The 21,522-nt window shown below is 33.1% G+C and overlaps 2 protein-coding genes across 9 annotated transcripts; one reads left to right on the top strand and one right to left on the bottom strand.

Moving 5' to 3' along the window:
- Window positions 1-103: 103 nt before the first annotated feature.
- Window positions 104-11,198, top strand: LOC106153659 (FHF complex subunit HOOK interacting protein 2A). 7 transcript variants are annotated; one of them, XM_087001563.1, is made up of 19 exons: window positions 104-293; window positions 1,124-1,202; window positions 1,853-2,022; window positions 2,384-2,488; window positions 2,751-2,873; window positions 3,025-3,150; window positions 3,423-3,616; window positions 3,941-4,132; window positions 4,417-4,496; window positions 4,765-4,874; window positions 5,137-5,350; window positions 5,521-5,650; window positions 5,941-6,031; window positions 6,213-6,353; window positions 6,565-6,705; window positions 7,007-7,110; window positions 8,550-8,573; window positions 9,127-9,276; window positions 9,332-11,198. In XM_087001563.1, exons 1-18 carry the CDS (start codon window positions 249-251, stop codon window positions 9,230-9,232), a joined length of 2,175 nt encoding a protein of 724 aa, XP_086857689.1. In that variant the 5' UTR covers window positions 104-248; the 3' UTR covers window positions 9,233-9,276; window positions 9,332-11,198. The 7 variants fall into 7 exon arrangements, 6 of the variants coding, with proteins under 6 accessions (XP_086857689.1, XP_086857691.1, XP_086857692.1 ...); XR_015332007.1 differs by lacking the exon at window positions 8,550-8,573 and adding an exon at window positions 8,330-8,399 and having other exon boundaries at window positions 9,127-11,198; XM_087001565.1 differs by lacking the exon at window positions 8,550-8,573.
- On the bottom strand, window positions 11,190-21,520 carry LOC106153675 (bridging integrator 3). 2 transcript variants are annotated; one of them, XM_087001579.1, is made up of 10 exons: window positions 21,359-21,520; window positions 17,698-17,744; window positions 16,085-16,125; window positions 15,178-15,239; window positions 14,371-14,507; window positions 13,912-13,952; window positions 13,469-13,529; window positions 12,988-13,068; window positions 12,388-12,522; window positions 11,190-12,232 (listed from the first exon to the last, which is right to left on the bottom strand). In XM_087001579.1, the coding sequence occupies exons 1-10, from the start codon at window positions 21,363-21,365 to the stop codon at window positions 12,080-12,082; spliced, it is 765 nt and encodes a 254-aa protein (XP_086857705.1). In that variant the 5' UTR covers window positions 21,366-21,520; the 3' UTR covers window positions 11,190-12,079. The 2 variants fall into 2 exon arrangements, with proteins under 2 accessions (XP_086857705.1, XP_086857706.1); XM_087001580.1 differs by lacking the exon at window positions 21,359-21,520 and adding an exon at window positions 17,167-17,306 and having other exon boundaries at window positions 17,698-17,730.
- Window positions 21,521-21,522: the final 2 nt, after the last annotated feature.

Here is a 21,522-nt window from a genome sequence, read left to right as displayed (position 1 = left end):
TAAAAAGGGCAAAAGTTAACATCATTGGATACAATAATTACTACCTGTTTTCTTAAGAGAAAAAGTAGTTACGTTGTTCGATTCTTATTGTAATACAAATGGTTGCAATAACCAATTTGGAAAGCGGAAGTATCTTGCTTGACATGCGCTATACGTGGTTCCGGTGAAAACAAACTTCGGAATGTGAAGCATGAATGACATAAAAAAGGAGAAATACTTGCCTGATCCGTGAGGAATAAGGACCAGAGATGTTTTCAAAGTTCACTACAATTTTCCATCAAGCTGTGGAAGTGGTATGTATGACGATACTTAGTGATCAAAACCAGCACTCCCGTGCAAATTTAACAGTTCCCCAAAACACTAAATTAATTTCAATTTCACAATTTTCAGTGAAATTTTCAGTTCTCAGTATCAGAAAATCTCAGGAGTTAAAGACGCAACGAGCAATAAAGTTCATTTCCGGAAACGCTGGCGTGATTCTTTGTCATTTTCCAATATATAATTTCCTTGACTTCTGAAATCATAAATATTTACGTTTTAGTAGCAGCATTAATATGTAATCAATTCTCTGTTGTATTTGACTCGAGTAATATCATTATTGTAAGTTAGTATGGTTAAAATGGTTATTAGTAAAGTTAAGGGACTGAAAGTAAATTGCTGCTTTCTCAGGTCAGAACGACCACATATTTACTCTTTCCTCACCCTTCTCCCTTTCTCACTGCTGAAAAGGCACAGGTTTACAACGAGAGAGCTATACATGAAGATCCATCTAAACTCATTACAATATCATGAATTACATATTTCAGAAAGCAATTTCAATCACTGCTATTTGAAAAAGTTTTGCTAGTTCTGGCATGACACAAATTCAGAATGTAGATACAAGTGTTTAAGCAGCCCAGTTGTACAGTTACTGAATAAGTTGAAAAAAAAAAAAAAAAAACAATCGGGTCCCTGTGAGTGAACTTTACTTTGAATATAATGAAGAAAATTGAATAAATTTGTAGTGTTTGTAGGATGATGTACTTATGCAACACTTTCATTTGAGAAAATGAGTTTTGAGTCTACAGAACAAGCTTGGTTTTTCTAAATAAAGTTACCCTGTTTTCTTGGACTAAAATTGCAGCTTGCCCCTACCCAACCTGTTCAAGGAGATTTTCTTTACCACTGGAAGGCCATAACAAACTATTACCTGGAAAGAAAAGGTAAAACATCATTAATTTTTTAATATACTGAAATGTTCTGAATTAGGAAAATATATTTATAAATATAAAATATAAATGTAAAATGATCACAAGGTGTAGATGTTGTGAAAGAGTATCTAGACATGTTTGCACTTGCAATATAGGATAAGTATCATATATCCTTTTATACTCAGATATTGACATAAGTGCTTACATCTCAAACCTTTGACTTAAGGATCAAGGATTGCTTGTATATGTTCTGGACAAATAAAAGGTCATGTAATGATGTGTATACATGTATATGAAATAGCAAACCACTAAATTCTTTGTTTTAACACTGTCAGTAGTGTAGTCTATTCTGCATGCCTGTAAATGTATGTTATTACAGGGCTTGACACTAACTTTTATCGATACTGGCCCGAGATGTCAGTAAATATTGTAAGGGTTATTTGGCACATGACATTTTACTTGCTCTCTGGGCCAGTGACCCCAGCGATTCAATGGCCCTAGGTTGGATTTCAGTGGCCCAGGGCCAGTGGGCCACCCTTAATGTCGAGCCCTGGTTATCATTATTTATGATATATACATTGAAAGCATTTCTTTACATAAGTAAACTTGCCTTATAATATAATGCCTGACATTGATATAATTCTAATTTTGGTATGTTTTAGATGAGCGAGTATCTATAGAACAGACTAACATCCAATCACACCTTGACCAGATGCTGGAGACCCTGGTTCAGGAGGAGAAGAGCAGTGAGTCTGGGAGCACTGGGCCTTGTATGGAGTACATGCTGCAACACAAACTGCTGGAGACAATGTACACGTTGGGGAGATCAGATGTTAGTAATTGTGGCATTCTGGAACACTGAACTGTCATTTGCTCTCTTACAGTTATTCACATGCAACCAACACAACTGGTTTGAGACAAAATGCATAATAAGGAGATAAAATGTAATAAGTAAAACCATTCTGAACAAATATTGCTGCCTTACAATTATTCTTAAGATGACAACACTTACTGCTAAATACTGATATATTTCACAAAGGCTCTATGCTAAAATAGATGTGCACTTGCTCACATCAAGCTAAATATTAAACATATGTCAGTGAGACAGGCATTTAAAATGTTATGAGTGGAAATATATATTCATTTTAAGATTGTGCAGTGTGATATTTCAATTTATCAATTGTGTCTTCCAGAGCCCTCCTGGAATGAAGCAGGCAGTGCTGGTTTTCTTCACCAAACTGTTATCTTGGATTCGGCAGCCTCTCTTGCCTCATATCAATGTTTACAGGCCAGTCCATGTAAGTATATATGACAACCTGCAGCAGTTGCAACATTTAAAAATGACAACATTAATTCATTTCATGGAAAAGGGCATGACACAGGTAGAGCAAGTACACCAACTTTTTCAACCTCTGTCAATGAGCATATGGTCTTCTGTATCAATAGATAATGTGTCACTTATTTAGTGTGTTGACAACAAATATCCCTGTTAAAAATAGACCAGCTATTTTTCCTGGATCTGTGTAACTACCATATTTAATCTTTTTTGTACATTTTCAGCGCTTGATTCATGTTTGTGGTGAAGTGCTGGCTGCTCCAACAGAAAATGAGGAAATCCAGTTTCTTCTTACAGTATGTGCCAAACTAAAAGCAGATCCTTATTTGGTCAATTTTTTCATTGAGGTAAGAGTGAGGATTTGGAGTTGTTTGAAATTATTCCACAAATATGATTTAACTGATAAAGGTACAATAACAGAAAAAGGAATTTTTTTAATGTCTACATTCAGTATGCTTTCATTTTGTTAAACCTTGATAAAGTCTTGTATTTATATAGAGTCCAAAGAACATGAAACCACCCAAGACATCACAGTCCAAAGATCAGGAAAAACAAGGAGAGCCCAAAGTGAAAAATCCAGAATTCAGTCTCATTAAGTCTTTACTGGCTTTGATCAACAGTGCAGTAAGTGACTTGCTGTAAAAGGATTAATTTGATAAAATGTCAGCCAGCTGCAGTGATCATTAGATATTGCCACATGCATTTGATATAGCTAAATTAATTTTCTTAACAATAGTCCATTGCAAGGTTTGTTGTTGACATTGCAGTGTTCAAAGACATACTATTGTTAGATAAAATAACAGCTAAATTTTGAATGGAATGTTTAGTTATTTTTTTATTTCACATTTCATTTTTTAAAATCATATTTTTGATATAAAAATACTTTCTCAAAACAGGATGGTCGTGTATGTGTCAAATCCTGTGAAGGGTTATTACTATGTGCCAGTTTACCTGAGGACTACGCAGCCTGCTGCCTGATAGAACACACAGACTTCTGCAGAATCTTGTCTAGCAAACTTTGTACCCTGTATACAAATATACCAAGGACTCTAGATCCTGCAGATATAGAGCTGGCGGAGGCAAAGTGGGGGTAAATGATCATTTTGGTATATTGCATGCAAGCTTTGTGAATTATTAGTGTATAATAGTAAACATTATTAAGTAAATTTTAACCCAGTTTGACTTATTTGACAATCTTATTGCTTCTGCAAATGAGAAAGCATAGACAGAGGGAATGGATTTTATCTCAGAAAGCTTACAATGTTGGAGGCAATAATTTCCAGCTGTATCCCACTTGGAAACTTTCTACATGGTAAACTTAGTCAATGTATCTTGAGTCAAAATGCCCTTTTATGTTATTTTCTTTCAGAACTGAGAAGTATATTTATGTTTTTCACTCATTATACATTTTCAGACTTGACAGGGTAACAGAGAGTGATGACACTCAATCATTCCCAGGAAAAAGACAGTTGATATCTTTTCTGTCCTGGCTAGACTACTGTGATCAGTTGATATATGTAGCTCACCCTAAAACAGCAATTGCCATGTCCAATGCTATCATCAGTGCTTTCTTTGAAGGAGTTCTTTTGACTTCTATCCTGCAAACGTAAGTAATATTTGTATGTTAAGTCATACCTGTTGTATTTGTTATGATCTTAACAATGACATTAGCCTCAGATACCTTAAAAGCAAAAAAAAAAATGTGTAGAAGATGAGATAAAAAAAACAGTATTTTAAAATTAATATCAAAATATTGAGCCTCATTGTGTACGTGTTTTCAGTTGTGATAATTGCATTGACAAAATTATTTACTTAATGTTACTTAATGCAATTAATGAAACTTCTCACATGCTACATGCTATGTACTTCACAATACACTGTGTCTACCAGGTGTGAGTCCACTGCCATTACTGCCACTGCCATGCTGACCAGGTGTCTCAGACTGGTCACTTCAAAGCCACTGTCCAGAGGTATGGGTAATAACTGTGAGGAGGAGTTGCATTAAATAGTCTGAAACTTGTTTATTAAAGTATTGACATATCACATCAGCAGTAGAACAGGCTTGTTGAAAGAATTTGGGAAAGGAGAATGGTCGCGTCCAATCTCAAACCAAGATTTTTGTTTTACCATGACTTGGGGAATCACTTAATTTTAGAGTAGCATATTACTATTTTTATTAGCTCAGTGAACCGATTTCCACTTTTATAATCAATCTTCATAATTGAATAAACTTTTCAGGTTTAGTTGAGTTTATCCTGGGCAGTGACAGGGAGCCAGAGTACCCACAGCAGGAGGGACATAAACTCCGACATAAACTTATTATGAGGTGCAATCATTTGTCTCAAGAGGTATGTTGTTGCAAATGTACTTGAAGACAACTTTAACAGTGTAAATGTGGTTATGACTTTTGCAAACTCGACTGTCAATGTATGTATTATTCCAAAGTAAAGAAAGTTAATTTGTTTAATGTGAAAATTCTTAACTTAACTCACAATAGAAATGGAAAGTCTAGTTTTAAACATGCAAAGCAAGTGATTTGTACAGTTGTTTGATGAGAGGCTTCTTTAGCAATTTATCGTACAGAGTAAGTGCTACTTTATTTCTTTCTAGATGAGTCTCGCTAATCTGAAGCTGTTTGAGACATTACTTGTAAAGCCAAATGAACATACCTTCCACAACCTGGTGCTTAGAAACCTCATTGGTAGGGATTATTGCAGTGAAGAAGATGGGGAGGAGGCCCAGATAGCTGGAGAAGAAATTATACAATCAAAAGCCGAAGGACAATCTGTAGTGAAAGACACGATTGAGGACAATGATGTGCAAGGTAGTCATATCTTTAAAAAAAAAAAAAAATTGTTCAGCTGTTTTTCTATTAAAAAAACATTTTATGTCTTTTCCTATGTTTTACATTCTAACAAGGAGGCCATAAAAATGATTACCTGGTACATTAAGACTGTGTTCTTTATCCTCTAACCCAAACTCATGTTATTCTAGATAATGTAAATGGAGAGTCCAGTTCAGTGGCAGCCTCAGATTCTGTCAGTTCCTGGAGTCCCAGTTGTAGTGTGACTAGTAGTCCTAGCAACAGTCCCAAGAAACCCGCAGTACATAAGATTGTAAACAGGTAGTGCTTTTGTTTGTTTCCTTGAACATAGCAATTCTGTCATGTTTTATTGTGTTTACCAAATAATGATCATGGTTTATGCTGTACATAGAGTTGTAATGTAAATATTAAAATATTTTCATGCACCCTGTGTTTAAGGCTAAATTCAGTTTTAGGATTCGTTTCTCATAACTGAATGAATTGAATTTTTGCTTTGGTAGAGACATTTGTTTTAGGCATCATTTGAATTGGCATTTACAGCTTTATCTCATGTGCAGAAAATTTTCATCAGGATTTATTTTCTATTTCAGTTTTTTATGCCTTCTCCCAGAAGATGTGAAGTCCTCATACCAGATGACTGACAGTGGATATGACACTTACCTCAGAGATGCACATGTGCAAGTAAGATAATTCTCTACAGTTATACTTGTCAGTGTACATTTTCAAAGTTAAGTGGATTAATACTCACTATTGTACATGATCAATATAATTGAAACTCAACAAGAACGACTAAAAAAATTTTACTTATAACTTTTTCAATACCGTTGGCATATGTTAAGATTGTCTGATATCTGTATTTCAGTTTGCTGATGTGTGTTCAGCATGCCAAGCCTGGGGTTGGCCCTCGTCTCCTACAGCTGAGCCAGAGTACAAGAGAGAGCAATTCTTTGAAGGAGCTTTCCTGAAAATGCTCTTTGATAAATTAAGCAGAATTCTAAGCCAAGTAAGAAAGATTCTGATGAGTTAGCCTTCTTGATTCAGTCAAGTGAAAATTGGAGCATGAAAATGTTTGTCCGTGGTTAGATTTTACATGAATGATGAAAATGCAATGAAAATAAGAGCACAGTGTATTTATGAGTACAAAATATTTAATTATTTGGGTAACTGTTATTAAAATACTCATATTCATTAGATCTTAATTATTCCATCCATAGTCATATGAAACCAACCTCCAGGTGACTTCAATCATTTCAAAGCTGGCCTTACTGCCCCATGGCAACCTCCATGAGTACTTGTTGTTCCCAGACTTACCTCTCAATCCAGGGGCCAGGTCACTCTTTACCATATTTAGGAAGGTAAGGATGGAGGATTGAACAAACATACATTTGAATGATATAGTGCCAAAGTAGCAGTAGCACCACAGCAGTAGTAGTAGTAGTATTTATATCAGAGAAGATATGCAATACTGGTTATATATAATGGTGATATATATAACAATTTTCTGTAACATAAAACCAAAAAGCATGCATTGTAATGTAGAAGGTTATTACACATGCATAATTTGTATTTAAATGTGAATTATTAATTTAATTTTTATTATAATTTTCAAACTATTAAACATTGCTTGGGGAAAATGTTTTTCACAATTATTTCCAGGTTGTTAATGACCTAGAAATTCAGATCAAAGCTATCCCAGATTTGAGTGCTAAATTGATGACAATCAGACAACAGCTGGTAGGAGTTCTAGAAGAGCAAAGGAAGTAAGTTAAATGTTTTACATTAATGCCTTTTAATCTAAACGGAAAATTGCATGTTATCAGTTAAAAATTAATAAGCATGAAACCTGCATCTGCATGTTGAAGAATAGATAATTTAGAGTTTTGCCCTGAAATGTTCCTCAAAAACATTAAAGCTATGTATTACAAGGGTTGCATAATTGAGGTCGTGAGCTGATGTTGAAATCATCAGACTTTAATAATTATTATTATAAACTTTGTTTTGCCTCAGCATTTGGAAGAAATTGTTGAATTATAATTTACACCAGTTCATGGCATGTAGTATAATTTTATGTAGTTTTCAATAGTAGACCTAAAGTTGCTGAAAATGAATGAATGAATTAATGCATTGTGTTTTTGCTATTTCTTTGCGCAAGGTATATCTTTAATTGTGGCAAAGGTGGAGGCAGTTTTCTTAGTGACATATGGTCAAGAGCTAATGTCTTTTATCTTATTGGATTGATGATGTTAATATGAAGCATAAATGTGCTTTTTGTGAGCTGGTGGCTGCCTTGGCTTGCTGTCCCCATTCTGTCACTGCCAATGACTGTAGAACTTGATTAAACCCTACACCCATTAGATAAAGCTACTGTAAAAAGATCATGTTGAATAGTGTTCAGGGTGAATATTTCACTTTTAATTATTTATAGGAAAGGGTTCAGTTACTATAAGAAAAAAATTCAACTTTATTTTTTGATGAAGCAAATATTTGTTTAAAGCATGCAAGGTAATTTGAAAAATAAAAAAGCCAGGACAAGATTATGAAAATGCATAGCCAATGAAAGCTAAAGCTAAAGAGCTTAAAAATTAAAACTGATTTGCCTTAAAATGATCTTTTAAATTTCAGTGACTATACACAAATTTCAAGCAACTTATTTTTAACAATATTTCATTTTATCGAGATTTGTAACTCAAGTCACAAAAATATGAGCTTCTGACATGAGCCCAAATTTCTTTTCTTAACTTTCATATCATCTTCATCAGGTATTTCAGACAAAACATTGCTTTGGATAATAAAAGAATCATTTTCAAAAGCTAGTAATTAATTATTATAATTACAAGTTTGATCAAATTTAGCAGACTTCTCTGATGAATTTTTGTAGTATGTTGTAAATAGGTTGTGTTACTCCTCCCTTGTTCTTGGATGCTATAATTCTTTTGTGATTGTTTTTCTGTATATCCTTTCCATTGTATCTTTACAAAGGTAGCCAAGGATATATGAATTGAACAAGATTTAAAAAACTGTCTCTCAGTAAATATTTAAGGAAAACAAGGTAGAGAAATTGTGCTTGGTTTAAAAGCTTTATTCGGCTTTGGCACTGCTTATCCCTCCTCCTCTCCCTGGTGTGTGGTTATCAGATCACTGCATTGTTTTCTGTAGTTTTAGTTCTTATCATATTTGACATTCATCATCCATTTTGCAGAGCTAAACACAACTTACAGGTGTGGTAAGTGTATGGTCATCATATCATTCAAAATTAATCACAACTTATCAGCTGTTACTTAAAGATTAACCTTGATAACAATATTTCTCCTATGAATCTCTGATTACCCTTTTGCCATGAAATACTGAAAACCTAAAGTAATAGATTTATGATAATATTTATTTTGCTCATCTTGATTAATAAATATGCATGGAAATGCATGCAACCTCACTTTAGGGGAAGGTGAAGGTGTTGAACATAGCACTGAATTCAAAACATGTGCTTCACTGAAAATATAGCATGTTCATAAGCTGTATTAAATCACAAGCACTCTGCCTGAAGAAATACACAGAAGGTTCTTGATCAGTTACCATTTAGTGACTGTCATACAGTTTGATAATTATTTTGAAAATATTCCAATTTGATATAATATGCTTGTAAATCTTTTTAGCTAAGGTATATGACCCATTTTGATGTTGATAGTACCTAAGTCTTAGATCATTGTGTAATTTTCAATTTTTTTTTAATTTACAAATATGGCTTAAGGGCATACTAACTTTGCTACTTTGAATTCTAGCATTGAGAACGGCACTATGCTGCAAGGGGTGATCATTATGGAGGAATTCTGCAAGGAGTTGGCAGCCATTGCTTTTGTTAAACATCATGACATAATGGGAAAATAAAAACCAGTGAAACTAACAGTTTGAAATGAAAACAAACCATTCAATGGGAAAATAAAAACCAGTGAAACTAACAGTTTGAAATGAAAACAAACCATTCAAGTTGACAATGAACTTACCTGCGACATGGCATTAGTAGTATATCTGGCTTTTTTTCTCCAGTCATGTGTCACATTTAGACAAAATGAATACAAACAGCAGTTTCATTTTAGGATACAACTCACTGGCATATATCAGATTCTGGTTATGTTCACTGTGATAGTGTCCTTTCACTCAAATATTATGATCATTCACGGCAAAATTGTAAATAACTTTTAAGAAGAAAAGATTCTCGGCATAATATGTTTATGTTACATGTAGATCTTTATGTAGCTTTGCATATTATTTGGCTGCATTTACTAACTTACAATCATAAACATGAATTTCTCAAAGAAGAATGATGTAGGTAAAGTAGAACCTATAAGCCATAAGGTAAATATGTTATTAATATGTTCTTCAAGCCTGTTTGAGGATTATACTTGAATGGACCCGGTGTAACGGCTAATTATGAAGTCAACATAGTATGTTAGATATTAAATACTATTCATATTCATGGGACTAACTATATTGAAATGCAGATACCTTGATTTTGATTAAGATAATTTATCTTACATTATATAAGAGGCCCAATGTCCATTGTAGTGTTATCATGATAACATGATTACAAAATTCAGAGTTTCACATTTTGTTCTGTCCGGGTATTCATACATATAGTACAGTTTGGTGTTGACTATTTCTAGTGTTTTGACAGCTTGTAGAGGTGTATGTAAATTTTGTTTTATTCTATTATCTTTATAGCGTTTGTTTATGTGTGTGTGGCAGGGAGATACAAAGTTTGTCTTGTTCATTTTGACTGGAACAAAATATTCATGAACGAATAACATCACATGCAGTGACTTTTTGTCAAAATTACAAGACATGATAAGTAAATTAACTAAAAATTTTTATCAGCATTTTGCATAGGTTCAGCCCTTCTAAGTATAAGCTTACAAATATGTAGCAAATACAAATTTAATATTTTATTTAATTTGAAATTTTATGTTGTACCTGAAGATGTGTCTAGGGTAAAATTTTTAGTGCAATTGGTTTTATAGCCAGTTTTTTTTAACCTTCTTGTCTATTTTTTTTATAAGTGTTATTATAAACAGTGAAAATCTTTTACTGTCCATCTAGTCCCAGGTTCTGTTCTTAATAGTGGTATGTGATTAGTAAACATTTTAAAGGGATAATAACTCTTTGTATGAGATCTATATTTCACAATAAAAACATTGTGAATAACTCATAGAAATATAATATATTCTGCTTTACCACAAACTCGGCAGTTAAAGTTATTATTCTGATATCTGAGCTTGTCTTTAGACCACGTGACCTCCATTGATGGCTATACTCTGAGAAAAAACCAAACTTTTTAGAAAAAAACCAGGGACTAACTTTGAATGTAAAAATGGATTCATTAACCATTGGCAAGTACGGGAAAATTGTTGCTTACTCCAGGAAAATTCATTTTTTGGCCGAAACAAAGTTATTATCCCTTTAAGTATATAATTATTTTTGTCTTTTTAAGGGCTCTTTGTCTCATGGTGTAACAATTAATTTTGTTCCAAGGTCAGTGATGTTGTATATTTAATCAGTTCAAACCACATTGTGCAACAACTGTTGATAAATTATGCACAATAGAGATTACTGTGAAGTATAGAGACCTGGAAAGGTTTGTTCCCAAAATTAGTGCCAAGAAAATTTAATCAAAAAAGAAAAAAAAAGCTGCTCAAAGATTAAACTAGAACTAAACAAATTATGAGGCTGTTATTGAACATTTTCAAATATATCTGTTTAGGATCAATGCTGGCTATTATTTGGTCTTTCATGTTTTGCAATACCAGTTATTTTAAGGTAAATCTGACACTTAAATGAAGAATAAAGATCTGTTTTATTTTTGTATTTATTTCTCATAATAAGAAATGTGACACGTTTCATGTTGCACTACCCAATACATACTCATTCTATACATATCTTGTGCAAAAATGGCCATATTTATAATTCCTCTTTTACAACAAATACAATCTTACAGCTATTAGATGTAGGGAAAAAAGGTCAGGCCAGCTGACTACAACTGAGGCAATAAATTACATTTCAATGTAGGGCACCACTGTACTACATAGATTACATGTGTTACTGCAAACACCACTTAGTGACCACATGGAGGGTGTTTTATGACTCGCGTTTGTTTGTAAAGTTTTTCAAGAAGTCTGGGCTTGTGTGACTTTCTTTTTCCATCTTATTTCAATGTTGCCTATTCAGATTTGGTTAAGAGCAATTGAAAATGCCTTTGTATTGTCTCACTCTACTCCATAGGTACTTGAGATGTTTGCCTATACATTTCAATGAGGCAACTTCACCCCAACACAACCTGTTAAAAAGTTGTCCTATTTAAACTCTCCATGCCATTGTAAGGTTTACAATGGATACACACTGGATGATAAATGTACTTTCCCTTTTCCTAACTAAAGTGTTCAAGACAGCAAATATAATGGAAAAAATAAATGGAAAAGGGAGTATTAATCAAGTCATAAATTATTAGTTTTAAGTTTTCATTGCTGATATCATACCCTTCATAATCCTTGCAATTGCAACCTCCAGACAAAAATAATATTATTTCAGTATTACATTATCACATTGTTTTACATTTACTAAGAATCTCATAAGAGCAAATGTTGTCTATGTCTGGTTTCTATGTGGACTTTTTTTATTGAACTAGGTCTTGAATAAGCATTTCTATGGTTGTCATTTTACTGGTATGGGATTTCGACTTTCTCAGTCATCTGCTACTATGGATAACGACTTGATTTCAGATAGTTTTTGTTGTAGGCTAGTGTCATATTTTTCATCAGGAGGAACTTCAGTTACTTTGTTGAATTGTAAAGATAATTCTGTATAAATTTTAAAAGCTTCAGTAAAATAAGCCACCTGAAAGAACAAAGATAATATTTGTCAGATGTTAAATTTGAATTTAAACAGCAATTTTATCAAGTGACCCTATACACCTTTTAATTACAATGCAACAAACTTATCACTGCAGTTAAGTAATTCTTTATGAAAAAGACAGCACAACTGCAACCTACCTGAGATCTGATCAGTGCCTGAAAACAAGGCCTGAAATATTCCATCCTGCCTTCATAAAGCCTTGGCATATCTTCCATCAACTGGCTGTTCAGGTACTCAAACTCCTCTTTAGCTGCATTCAGGGCCTTCTTTGCCTGAAAACAGATAAATATAAGATGGCTAAATATATAACTGATATTAAATGATGAAAACACTGTTAACAACAGATGGTTGAACCTACGGTTTTTTACACGTATCTGAATGACAGATGCTTATATAACATAAACTACATAATAGGTAAAAAAAGAATTCACCAAATTAAAGTAAACAATCTGCACATTATAAACCAATAATTGTAAAGACTATGGCCCCAATCACGTCGAGAAGAGCCGAGGCTGAGAACTTAACATGACGGATATACATGAAAGGAAAACCGCCTAATCCTTTAATGGTCTCTCCGCCTTTCACACGCCTCCCCAGGTGTGATGCAAGCAAAAAAAAAAAAAAAAATATATATATATATATATATATATATATATATACTGTCTGTTGGGCAACGTTTCTCATTTCATTGAAGCCTATAAACATCAGGAGTACATGATAGCAAATGAATGCCTTACATTTTCCAATTTGACAACAGTGGGCCCAGTTCTCTCTCTGTCCTGATATTTTTCAACCTTTGACTGGCATTTATTGTATTCCTGAAAAAATAAAAATGAGACTTGATTAGTATATTGCACTATTTTTCATTTTGGCAAATTGGTTAAGGAAAGCATGCATCCTTTGATTTAAAGTGAACTAGATCATATTTATCAAATTTTCTGATGCTAAATATATCATTTCAATTAAACCTTGAAATGAGTTGCTTTACATCTGATCCCTCAGCGTAGTTTAAATGGTGATATAAAGAGTTTCTTGGAATTGAGGTTAATAAAAACCTGCCCACTGGACCACTGCTAAACAACATCACACAAAGGCTATTTGTTCACCTTATTGTCTTGTTAAGAATCAAATGAAGTTTTCTCTTATAAGGTCAGATAACAAACATTGCCACTTAATGTTGTTTCAAGTGGAATCACAGACAAAGTCAAAGACAATCACCTGTAAACTCTGCTCTCGTTTCTTAATGGCAGACTGGACACTGGGGAACACACTGTTGAACCTGAAAAGGTCAGACTTTTTACACTGGAGAAGAAAGAAATCACAAAGGAAGAATCACACACACTTTAGGTCAAAGCTGAGAAAAAAGGTAAATAGAACACAAGTCATAAACTCTGAGGTCTCTTAATGTTTACCCATATAAAATGAAACAATGCCACCTGCACATAAGTTAACTCTTCAATATAGCTACATAGAACATGACTGCATTTTGAAATGATTACTGAATAATTAATATGACCTCTGTCAATAAATCAAGAATCCATATTCAGTGTCTTTGCCAACCACTAATCCAATATATATTTAAACTACTCAAAATCAAACTAAAAATTTCTGGTGATTCAATGCTATTTTTGTAGACCACATTTACAGTACTCTTCGCTCACTTTTTCATGGGCTCAACAACAGCCTTTTGGGCATTCGTGTTCTGAAATAAAGACAGAAATAGCAGCCTCTGTAGACAATGACAATCAGATCCAGTTAAAGACAAATGTATCTAATAAGCTCATCAATTTCAATGGCATGAAAGTAACTTAGTTCAGTCACCCCTCAAGAACTTTTTTTTTTTTTTTTTTTTGTCCCTGAACTATTTGTAGGACCAAATCTTCACATTTTTCAAGCATAATTATAAATTAACTTATTGAAATAAAAATCATTGTGTATTCACAAAAATATTCTAAACAAAACAACAACACCGGAAAAATGAAATGAGGCAGTATAAACATACTACCACAGCACTGCACACATCATGGCACAATAAATCCAAACATTCCAGGAATCTAATATTCATATTATTCAGTTCGAACTAAAAACTGCAGGTAAAACTGTTCATTCAACCACCTTACCATCTCCTGCATTAAAAGATCCAGCCTTACAACAGCAGCATTCCAATCCTCCACTAGTAACAAAAGGTCTGGTTCACTCTGGCATAAGGAACTGGCCACTAAATCCTGACTCATCTTACTTTCACATTTAGACAGTGCTGCAATGCAAGAATTCATGGCTACTTTCACAATTTCAAAATTTGAAAACTGGTAGATAATGGCAACAATCACACACAGTGAATTTGGTTACAAATTAACTGAGTATATGTATGACATTTAGACTGCATTCCCATAAACCCGTCATACTGGCTGGATCGATCTAACTCTGCAGGGGTTCTTGTTAAAGTGCTTTCCATGTAATTAGCTCGATTGCCTGGCACGCCCTCTTGAGTAACTGGGGTTGGGGGGGGGGGGGGTAATTTTTAATTATCCCCTAGCAGTTTGAGTAAGCATGCCAAACATTTAAGCTGCTTGCACTGAATGCAATTTAGGAAGAAGCCCCGCAGTGTTAAATTGATTCAGTAATTGACCTAGTATGATGGGTTTATGGGAATGCTGCCTTAACCAAAGTTGTTTATTTCATATTCTAACACTTTTCAAGTTTCAAAAGATGGAAGAAGGAATATTTTTTAAATTATCTCTCAGACTATTGAAATTCCTCATAAAAAAGACCAATCATCAATAAAAGAAGACACACTAATGACATGTGATTTGTCAATATTGCCTTCCATGCACCTGCAAGACATGATGCATTGGACAGGTTATCACTGACTGAAGATTTATATAATAAGAAATCCTCCCATCAATAGAAATCAATTTTTAATATACCTGCAGCAGCTTCTGTACATCTCTTCATGTCCTTATATAGCTTCTTACTCCTTTCATCTAGACTAAAATAAGAATGTCAATATCCCATAAAAAAAGTTTACTGCTTTTCTTACAAAAAGAACATTTCCCTTCCCCCTAAACCAAACACTGCTAAATCAATGTGGTAAAACTGAAAACATAACCAAAAATAATTGTTAAAACTTATTATGGGCATATGATATCAGCATGATGAATCTTAGACCATTTTTGATCTGCCATGTTTCAAATCAAGTTAATCTTTACAGACAGAATGAAGCCCCTCAACTCAAATATATAACAGTTAATAAGCTTAAAAACACTACTTGCAGTGTTGATTGCTAATTTAAATAGTTCCTGTGTGCACTGACAAGATACAAAACAGAAACAAGTATTTCAAACTAAATCTTTGACAAAAAGTGTAAACATTTTAAAATGTCACCAACTTTAATTTCATACCACACCTGCCAAACAACCAAAGAAAAATAAATAAATAAACATCATTTTGGCCTCTTTTTGACACAAAAAACTTGCTTATGCAACAGTAGTATTAACAGCCACTGAGTGTACTAAATGGAAAAATACAGCAGCATGTTAAACAGTAAATTAAAAAAATATGCAATGGTTATGGAACCTTTGTCTTCATCTAACCTTTCTCTAATTCCTTTCTCTAATTTGGTGTTGCATTTAATGAAACTAAGTGGATGACAATATGACGTGTTTTTTTTTTTCACAGATACTACTTCCAATATGCTTTACAGAAAATTGACTAAATATATGTCTTTGCATTCTGTATTTATTCTTTCAAGTGAAATATCACCTATTACACCTAAATTCAAATTACAGCCTTCCAAGAAACAGATAAATGATACATATTCGATTTAACACCTACATTTCTAGTTTCTTTTTTTCCCTTTCAAAGTCTTTCTCTGCCTGAAAGAAAACAATACAACGTGAAGTGTGTTGACATTATAAAACTAGACAGAAAAGAATGGCAAAATACAGACACCAAACAGGATAAAAAAGATTTTAAAAGTATTTACAATACAAGGCAGCAAATCTTTCAAATGATCACAAAGATGCCAATGTGTGAAAAATAAGAAATAAAAATAAAAAAAAAAACAAACTTTGTAGCTTCAAGAATTTATGATAGGTTTGTCATACTGGTTTTTGAAATTGAGCTGTATATTAGCACTTTGAATCATTTCTGTAAGTTACAGAATAATAAAATACCTGTTTTTTCACTTAATAAAGTGCACGGTAACTCTAATGCCAAGCTAACACTATCAACAGACAGGTGATTGCTGGATGTCCAGACAAATGGTGTCTGTCCAAAATAATAATAATAATAATTTAAAAATGCAAAACTGATGTGAATGACAAAAATAAATAAATTAATAAATAAATAAATAATAAAATAATAATAATAATAAAATAATAATAAATAAAAAAATAAAGAAATCCCATTTTAGGTGAAGAAACAATTTACAACTGACAGGGGGTTTTCATAGTCTTAAATTCTTGGACAAAGCTTTGATTGTTAAAACCAAATTGTAAAGCCGATTTTGCAATATTGAAATAAGATCATAATAGTCTTAGATGGACATTACAATGTCAATTTTTTAAGAGTTAATATGAATGATTGACTAAAGTCTGATGTATTAGACAAATATCAAAATGGGCAACTGTCACCAGCGAGAGTTGAAACCTTTGTCAAGACAGTCACAATTTACTAAAATGGCATAATTAAAAGACAGAAAAAAACAAAACAAAATAAGGCAAGTGACTTTTGAGATTTTGGAAATGTAACTTAGCTGACTAAGCCTTAAGTAAATATTACTGATGCTTAAATTTCCCCTCCAAAGTTTAGACTTTAGACTTCTTATGAAAACGCCCCAGCACACTTCAATGCTGTGCACAATGTAAATGTAAATGCTTAATGTAAATGTTTTGATACAATATTAAAAACAGTACCTGATCTGCTGTGCAATACCCTGACTTTCAAATTCCTTTCTGATCAGCCTCATCATTTTTAAATTCACTCATATGCCTGCCTATAAGTGATAGATGCCTTCTAGTCACTGGCAGGGAGATTTCAAAATGAAGAAGCTCGCCTGCAGGGTGCAATGTGATGTTTTTAGTATAAACCACAAAGTCATGTTTTCCATCATGTTGGCTAGTGCAGATAGTGCATAGCCTCCCTATTCCCTGGGCACACGATAAGCTTATATTCACATTATACTTCACTGGCCATGTCAATTGCAATTACGAGATAATGTGAGATTGATGGTATATAACCTCTCCTCAACAAATCATACACTGCCGCTTTATTTAAGTGGACTGTGTATACTTTATCCTTTATTTATTTATTTTATTGAACACTGGTTTCACTGAGAAAAAAATTAAAATTAAATCACAACTCATTCAACTATTTGACAAAGGTATTAGAGGAACAAATAATGCCCACCTTTAGGACATATATTTCATAACAAGAAATTTACTCACTGATATGGAAAGAACGCTCCTTCTGGGAGTGGTAAATCTGTTAAACCTGAAAGAAATTAAATTGATTTAATAACAGTTTTCAATCAAATTTAAGCTTTTTTATCACAGGCAGCAAATGAAGTTTTGTCATAAGGCAGTCACATCCATGGAAGATTCACATCTTTCTGTTCAACCCTTCAAATCCCACCAATTACTAAAATTTCATGCAATTCACTTTTCACAACTACTGAAAAAGGATAAGAAATCTTTATTTTACGAATATAAAATGAACTTAAAGAAAATTATGTATAATGAATAATATGAATATCTCTTTTTGAACTTTTCAAAATATTTATGGGTGTATGTTTGTTGTCAAGTGCCTATGAGTCACAATCACATTAGGAAACAAAACTCCCACTACAAAATTTACACTGAGACACATATTAAAGTACCCAGCAGGAGACAAAAAAAAGAAACAAAAAATATGACATTTACAAGCCCATGGATTTCCTGGTCAATCACGTCATTGCGATATTCTATACTTTGTGAGATTCTGTACAACAGTCAGGAAATGATCACATGGACTTTTTACACACACACACACACACACACACATATATATGGAAACTATACAGACATTAAATAAAGAAATTCAAAGAAACTGATCTAGAGTAACTGACGTCTAATGAGCTTGGATGGTAAAAGAGTTATTAAATATAATAAAAATATGGCAATATTATATATCAACAAAATAAATAAATTTTAACCTAAACTGAAGTAGTTTATCAGTTATGCTGTGAATGATACTGAAATGCCTCTAAATACAAAAAAAATTGAAATATTGTCAAATTGTGCCACAGTGAAACTCCTAACAGATTGAACTAATTTCTTATTAACTAAAACACACTTAAACTGTCTCTTTCTTAAAAAAAATGAAATGGCTTAAAACTTAATTTATTTTTAAAATGTGGTTTATCGACAGTTATTGGGTTAATATCCCAAATATTCATCTTTAAAAAATCAGCAACTTCTATGACAAATTGTTTCACTGATTTTTTAAAAACCCTTTCTTTTAATCAAATGAAGCTCACTTGTAAATTTTAAGTAAATTTATTAACTAACAAAAAAAATAGCATTTATGGGAAAAAACATCACCAATACAGATTTTTAAAAATCAATAACTTTCATAAATAAGATCTGATCATGCTAATTTTCTGACTTAACCTGCATTTTAGCAAACAAACAATCCCACTCTGTAAATTTGAAGAATTTACAAAACATAGTTTAGAAGTTATAGGGTGAACAACAACCTTTTTGGACACCAACAATACTAGAAATGGTAACAAGAGAAACAGACAGTGATCTGATGAATATAGACCCTTATATTATGGAGTTTGTAAATAATTAGCAAAGAAATCAATAATTAGCAAAGAAATTAGATTGTTCATTAGCCACCCATTTTTTAATAACTTGAATTGAATAAAGCTTTATATACACAAGTACTGTTAAGTAGTCCAATCATTAATGTCAATATAATATTATTATACATTTGATATAGAATGTAGATCACTGTTTACATCCACAGTGGTGCCAAGAAAAAAAAGATAAGATTATGTGGTTGTGCAAATATAAAGAATACAAAATCTCTACATTGCATACATCCACCCACACTGATAACAAATGAGATTCAATTATTCTGCAAATAGTAGGTATATGTACCAACAGGTTAAGTATCATGATTTTACCCTATTCTAATTAGTTTCCATTACTAGTAAGGTTTTGCCAAACTAAATGTGTTAAAGATCAAATTGTGATTTGTGTCAAGCTAGTATATTAAAGCTATACCATATAAGATGTGACAGTACATGAAATTTGGCCTTCATATTTCCCTTTTCCGAGAGCATATTTGAAATCTCCACATCTGATTTTCGGTCAGTCATCTATAGAAATTTTTCCCATAATTCCTTCAGTTTGGGATATATTTAGCATTGATTTTTCAAAATTTTTGACAAGTGTGCGTTTCAACAAGCGTCACGCCCAGGCCAATGCACCGACAGAGGAGATACAATCTCTCCTAAACTGTTCACAGCAGCATTGGAACGTATATTCAGGGATCTAGACTGGCAGGACAAGGGCATAAACATAGACAGTACCAGGCTCAATCACCTTAGGTTTGCAGACGACATAATAGTAGCAGATGATGCAAAAGACCTTGAAGAAATGCTACAGGCGTTAGCAGATGAAAGCGCAAAAAGTGGGCTAAAGATGAACACCAGCAAGACAAAGGTGATGTTTGGACCACTAACCACCCCTTGCACAGTGAAGGTCAACACAAAAGAGATAGAAGCAGTAGAAGAGCATATATACCTTGGGCAACGGTTCAGCCTAAGTGATCGAACACTGGAGAAAGAAATCCAACGAAGGATATAAGCAGGATGGGCAGCACATGAGAAGCACAATGACATCTTCAAGAGCAACCTTCCTACCTGCCTGAAAAAGAAAGTGTTCAATGCTTGTGTGCTGCCGGCAATCACCTATGGTTCAGAGACCTGGGCACTGAATGCCTCCATGGAACACAAGCTACAAGTAGCTCAGAGAAAGATGGAAAGAATTATGTTGAACATCAGTCCAAGAGAGCGGAAAACGAATGTATGGTTATGTGAACAGACCAAAGTTAAGGACGTACTGCTCACAGTTAAAGAAATTAAATGGAGGTGGGCAGGACATGTCAAAAGAATGAAGGACAATAGGTGGACAATCAGGCTTACAGAATAGACCCCAAGGTATGGACAAAGAAAAAGAGGAAGGCCGGTCAAACGATGGAGGGATGAATTAGATGACTACTGGAAGTCTTGGAAGAAGAAACCTTGGCCAAACTGGAAATCTGAGGCTCAGGATAGGAAACAATGGAAAAAGCATGCTGCAGCTAAGGCCTTTGTCCAACAGTGGAACATTATAGGCTCTAAATGATGATGATGATGATGATTTCCCTTTTATTATTGCAATTAATGTACAATTAGAATAATGAATTATGTTAGACAATAATTTTGTATTTAAATTTTTGTTTTATATTTCTTAAAACAAAATTTCATGGTAAAACTGTAAATTTCACTTGACTATTGTAGATCTATAAATTTTGTTATGCTTTCATAATAAGCCTGTGTTGTAATTTAAATTTATAAATTCCATCATCTTATTTATGTTAAAGTGATGAAATTAACATCCAGAAACATTCATATCCTATACCCTAATAGTATTAATGTAATTTTAATTCTGACGTGTAACATGATTTAATTTCATCAATTAGGTCATCTATATGTGATGTAATTAATATTTAGAAATGCCCATATTCTAGCCCTTAACTGTGTTAAGAGAGGTTTCATACCATTGTTATTGAACATTGTTAGCAAATTCACCAACTTCCGCTAACACTGTTTTGTTTTTATAACGTACTAAGGGTTGAACAATGAAAAATCAAGTAAATACTAAAACTAGTAAAAGTTAATTAAAACTAATTTATTTGAATAACAGATGCATTGCCATTGATCAAAGCCACCAAATAAATGGATTTAGAAAAATCAAAGACTTCAGCGTGTATAAGACTTCTAGGTAGAATAAACAGTAGTTACGTATGCACTGTAGATCTTATGCAAATAAGTAAAAGATAATTTACCTACCAATTAACTCATTTAAAACTGCTTTCCTGTTTACACTCAGTGAAGGAAGGTGAAGGTCAATATAATCCCGCACCCGGATGAATCGTTCTAGAACAAAATCTTGGCTTTATGAGGAGACTAATTACTACTCACTTTAAAAGTACATAAAATATATTTTAAATAGCCATAA

This window comes from Lingula anatina, chromosome 1, assembly GCF_051362555.1.
Source record: "Lingula anatina isolate TDL-2025a chromosome 1, LinAna3.0, whole genome shotgun sequence".
NCBI classification, from domain to species: domain Eukaryota; kingdom Metazoa; phylum Brachiopoda; class Lingulata; order Lingulida; family Lingulidae; genus Lingula; species Lingula anatina.
This window is presented reverse-complemented; position numbering and strand designations above follow the sequence as displayed.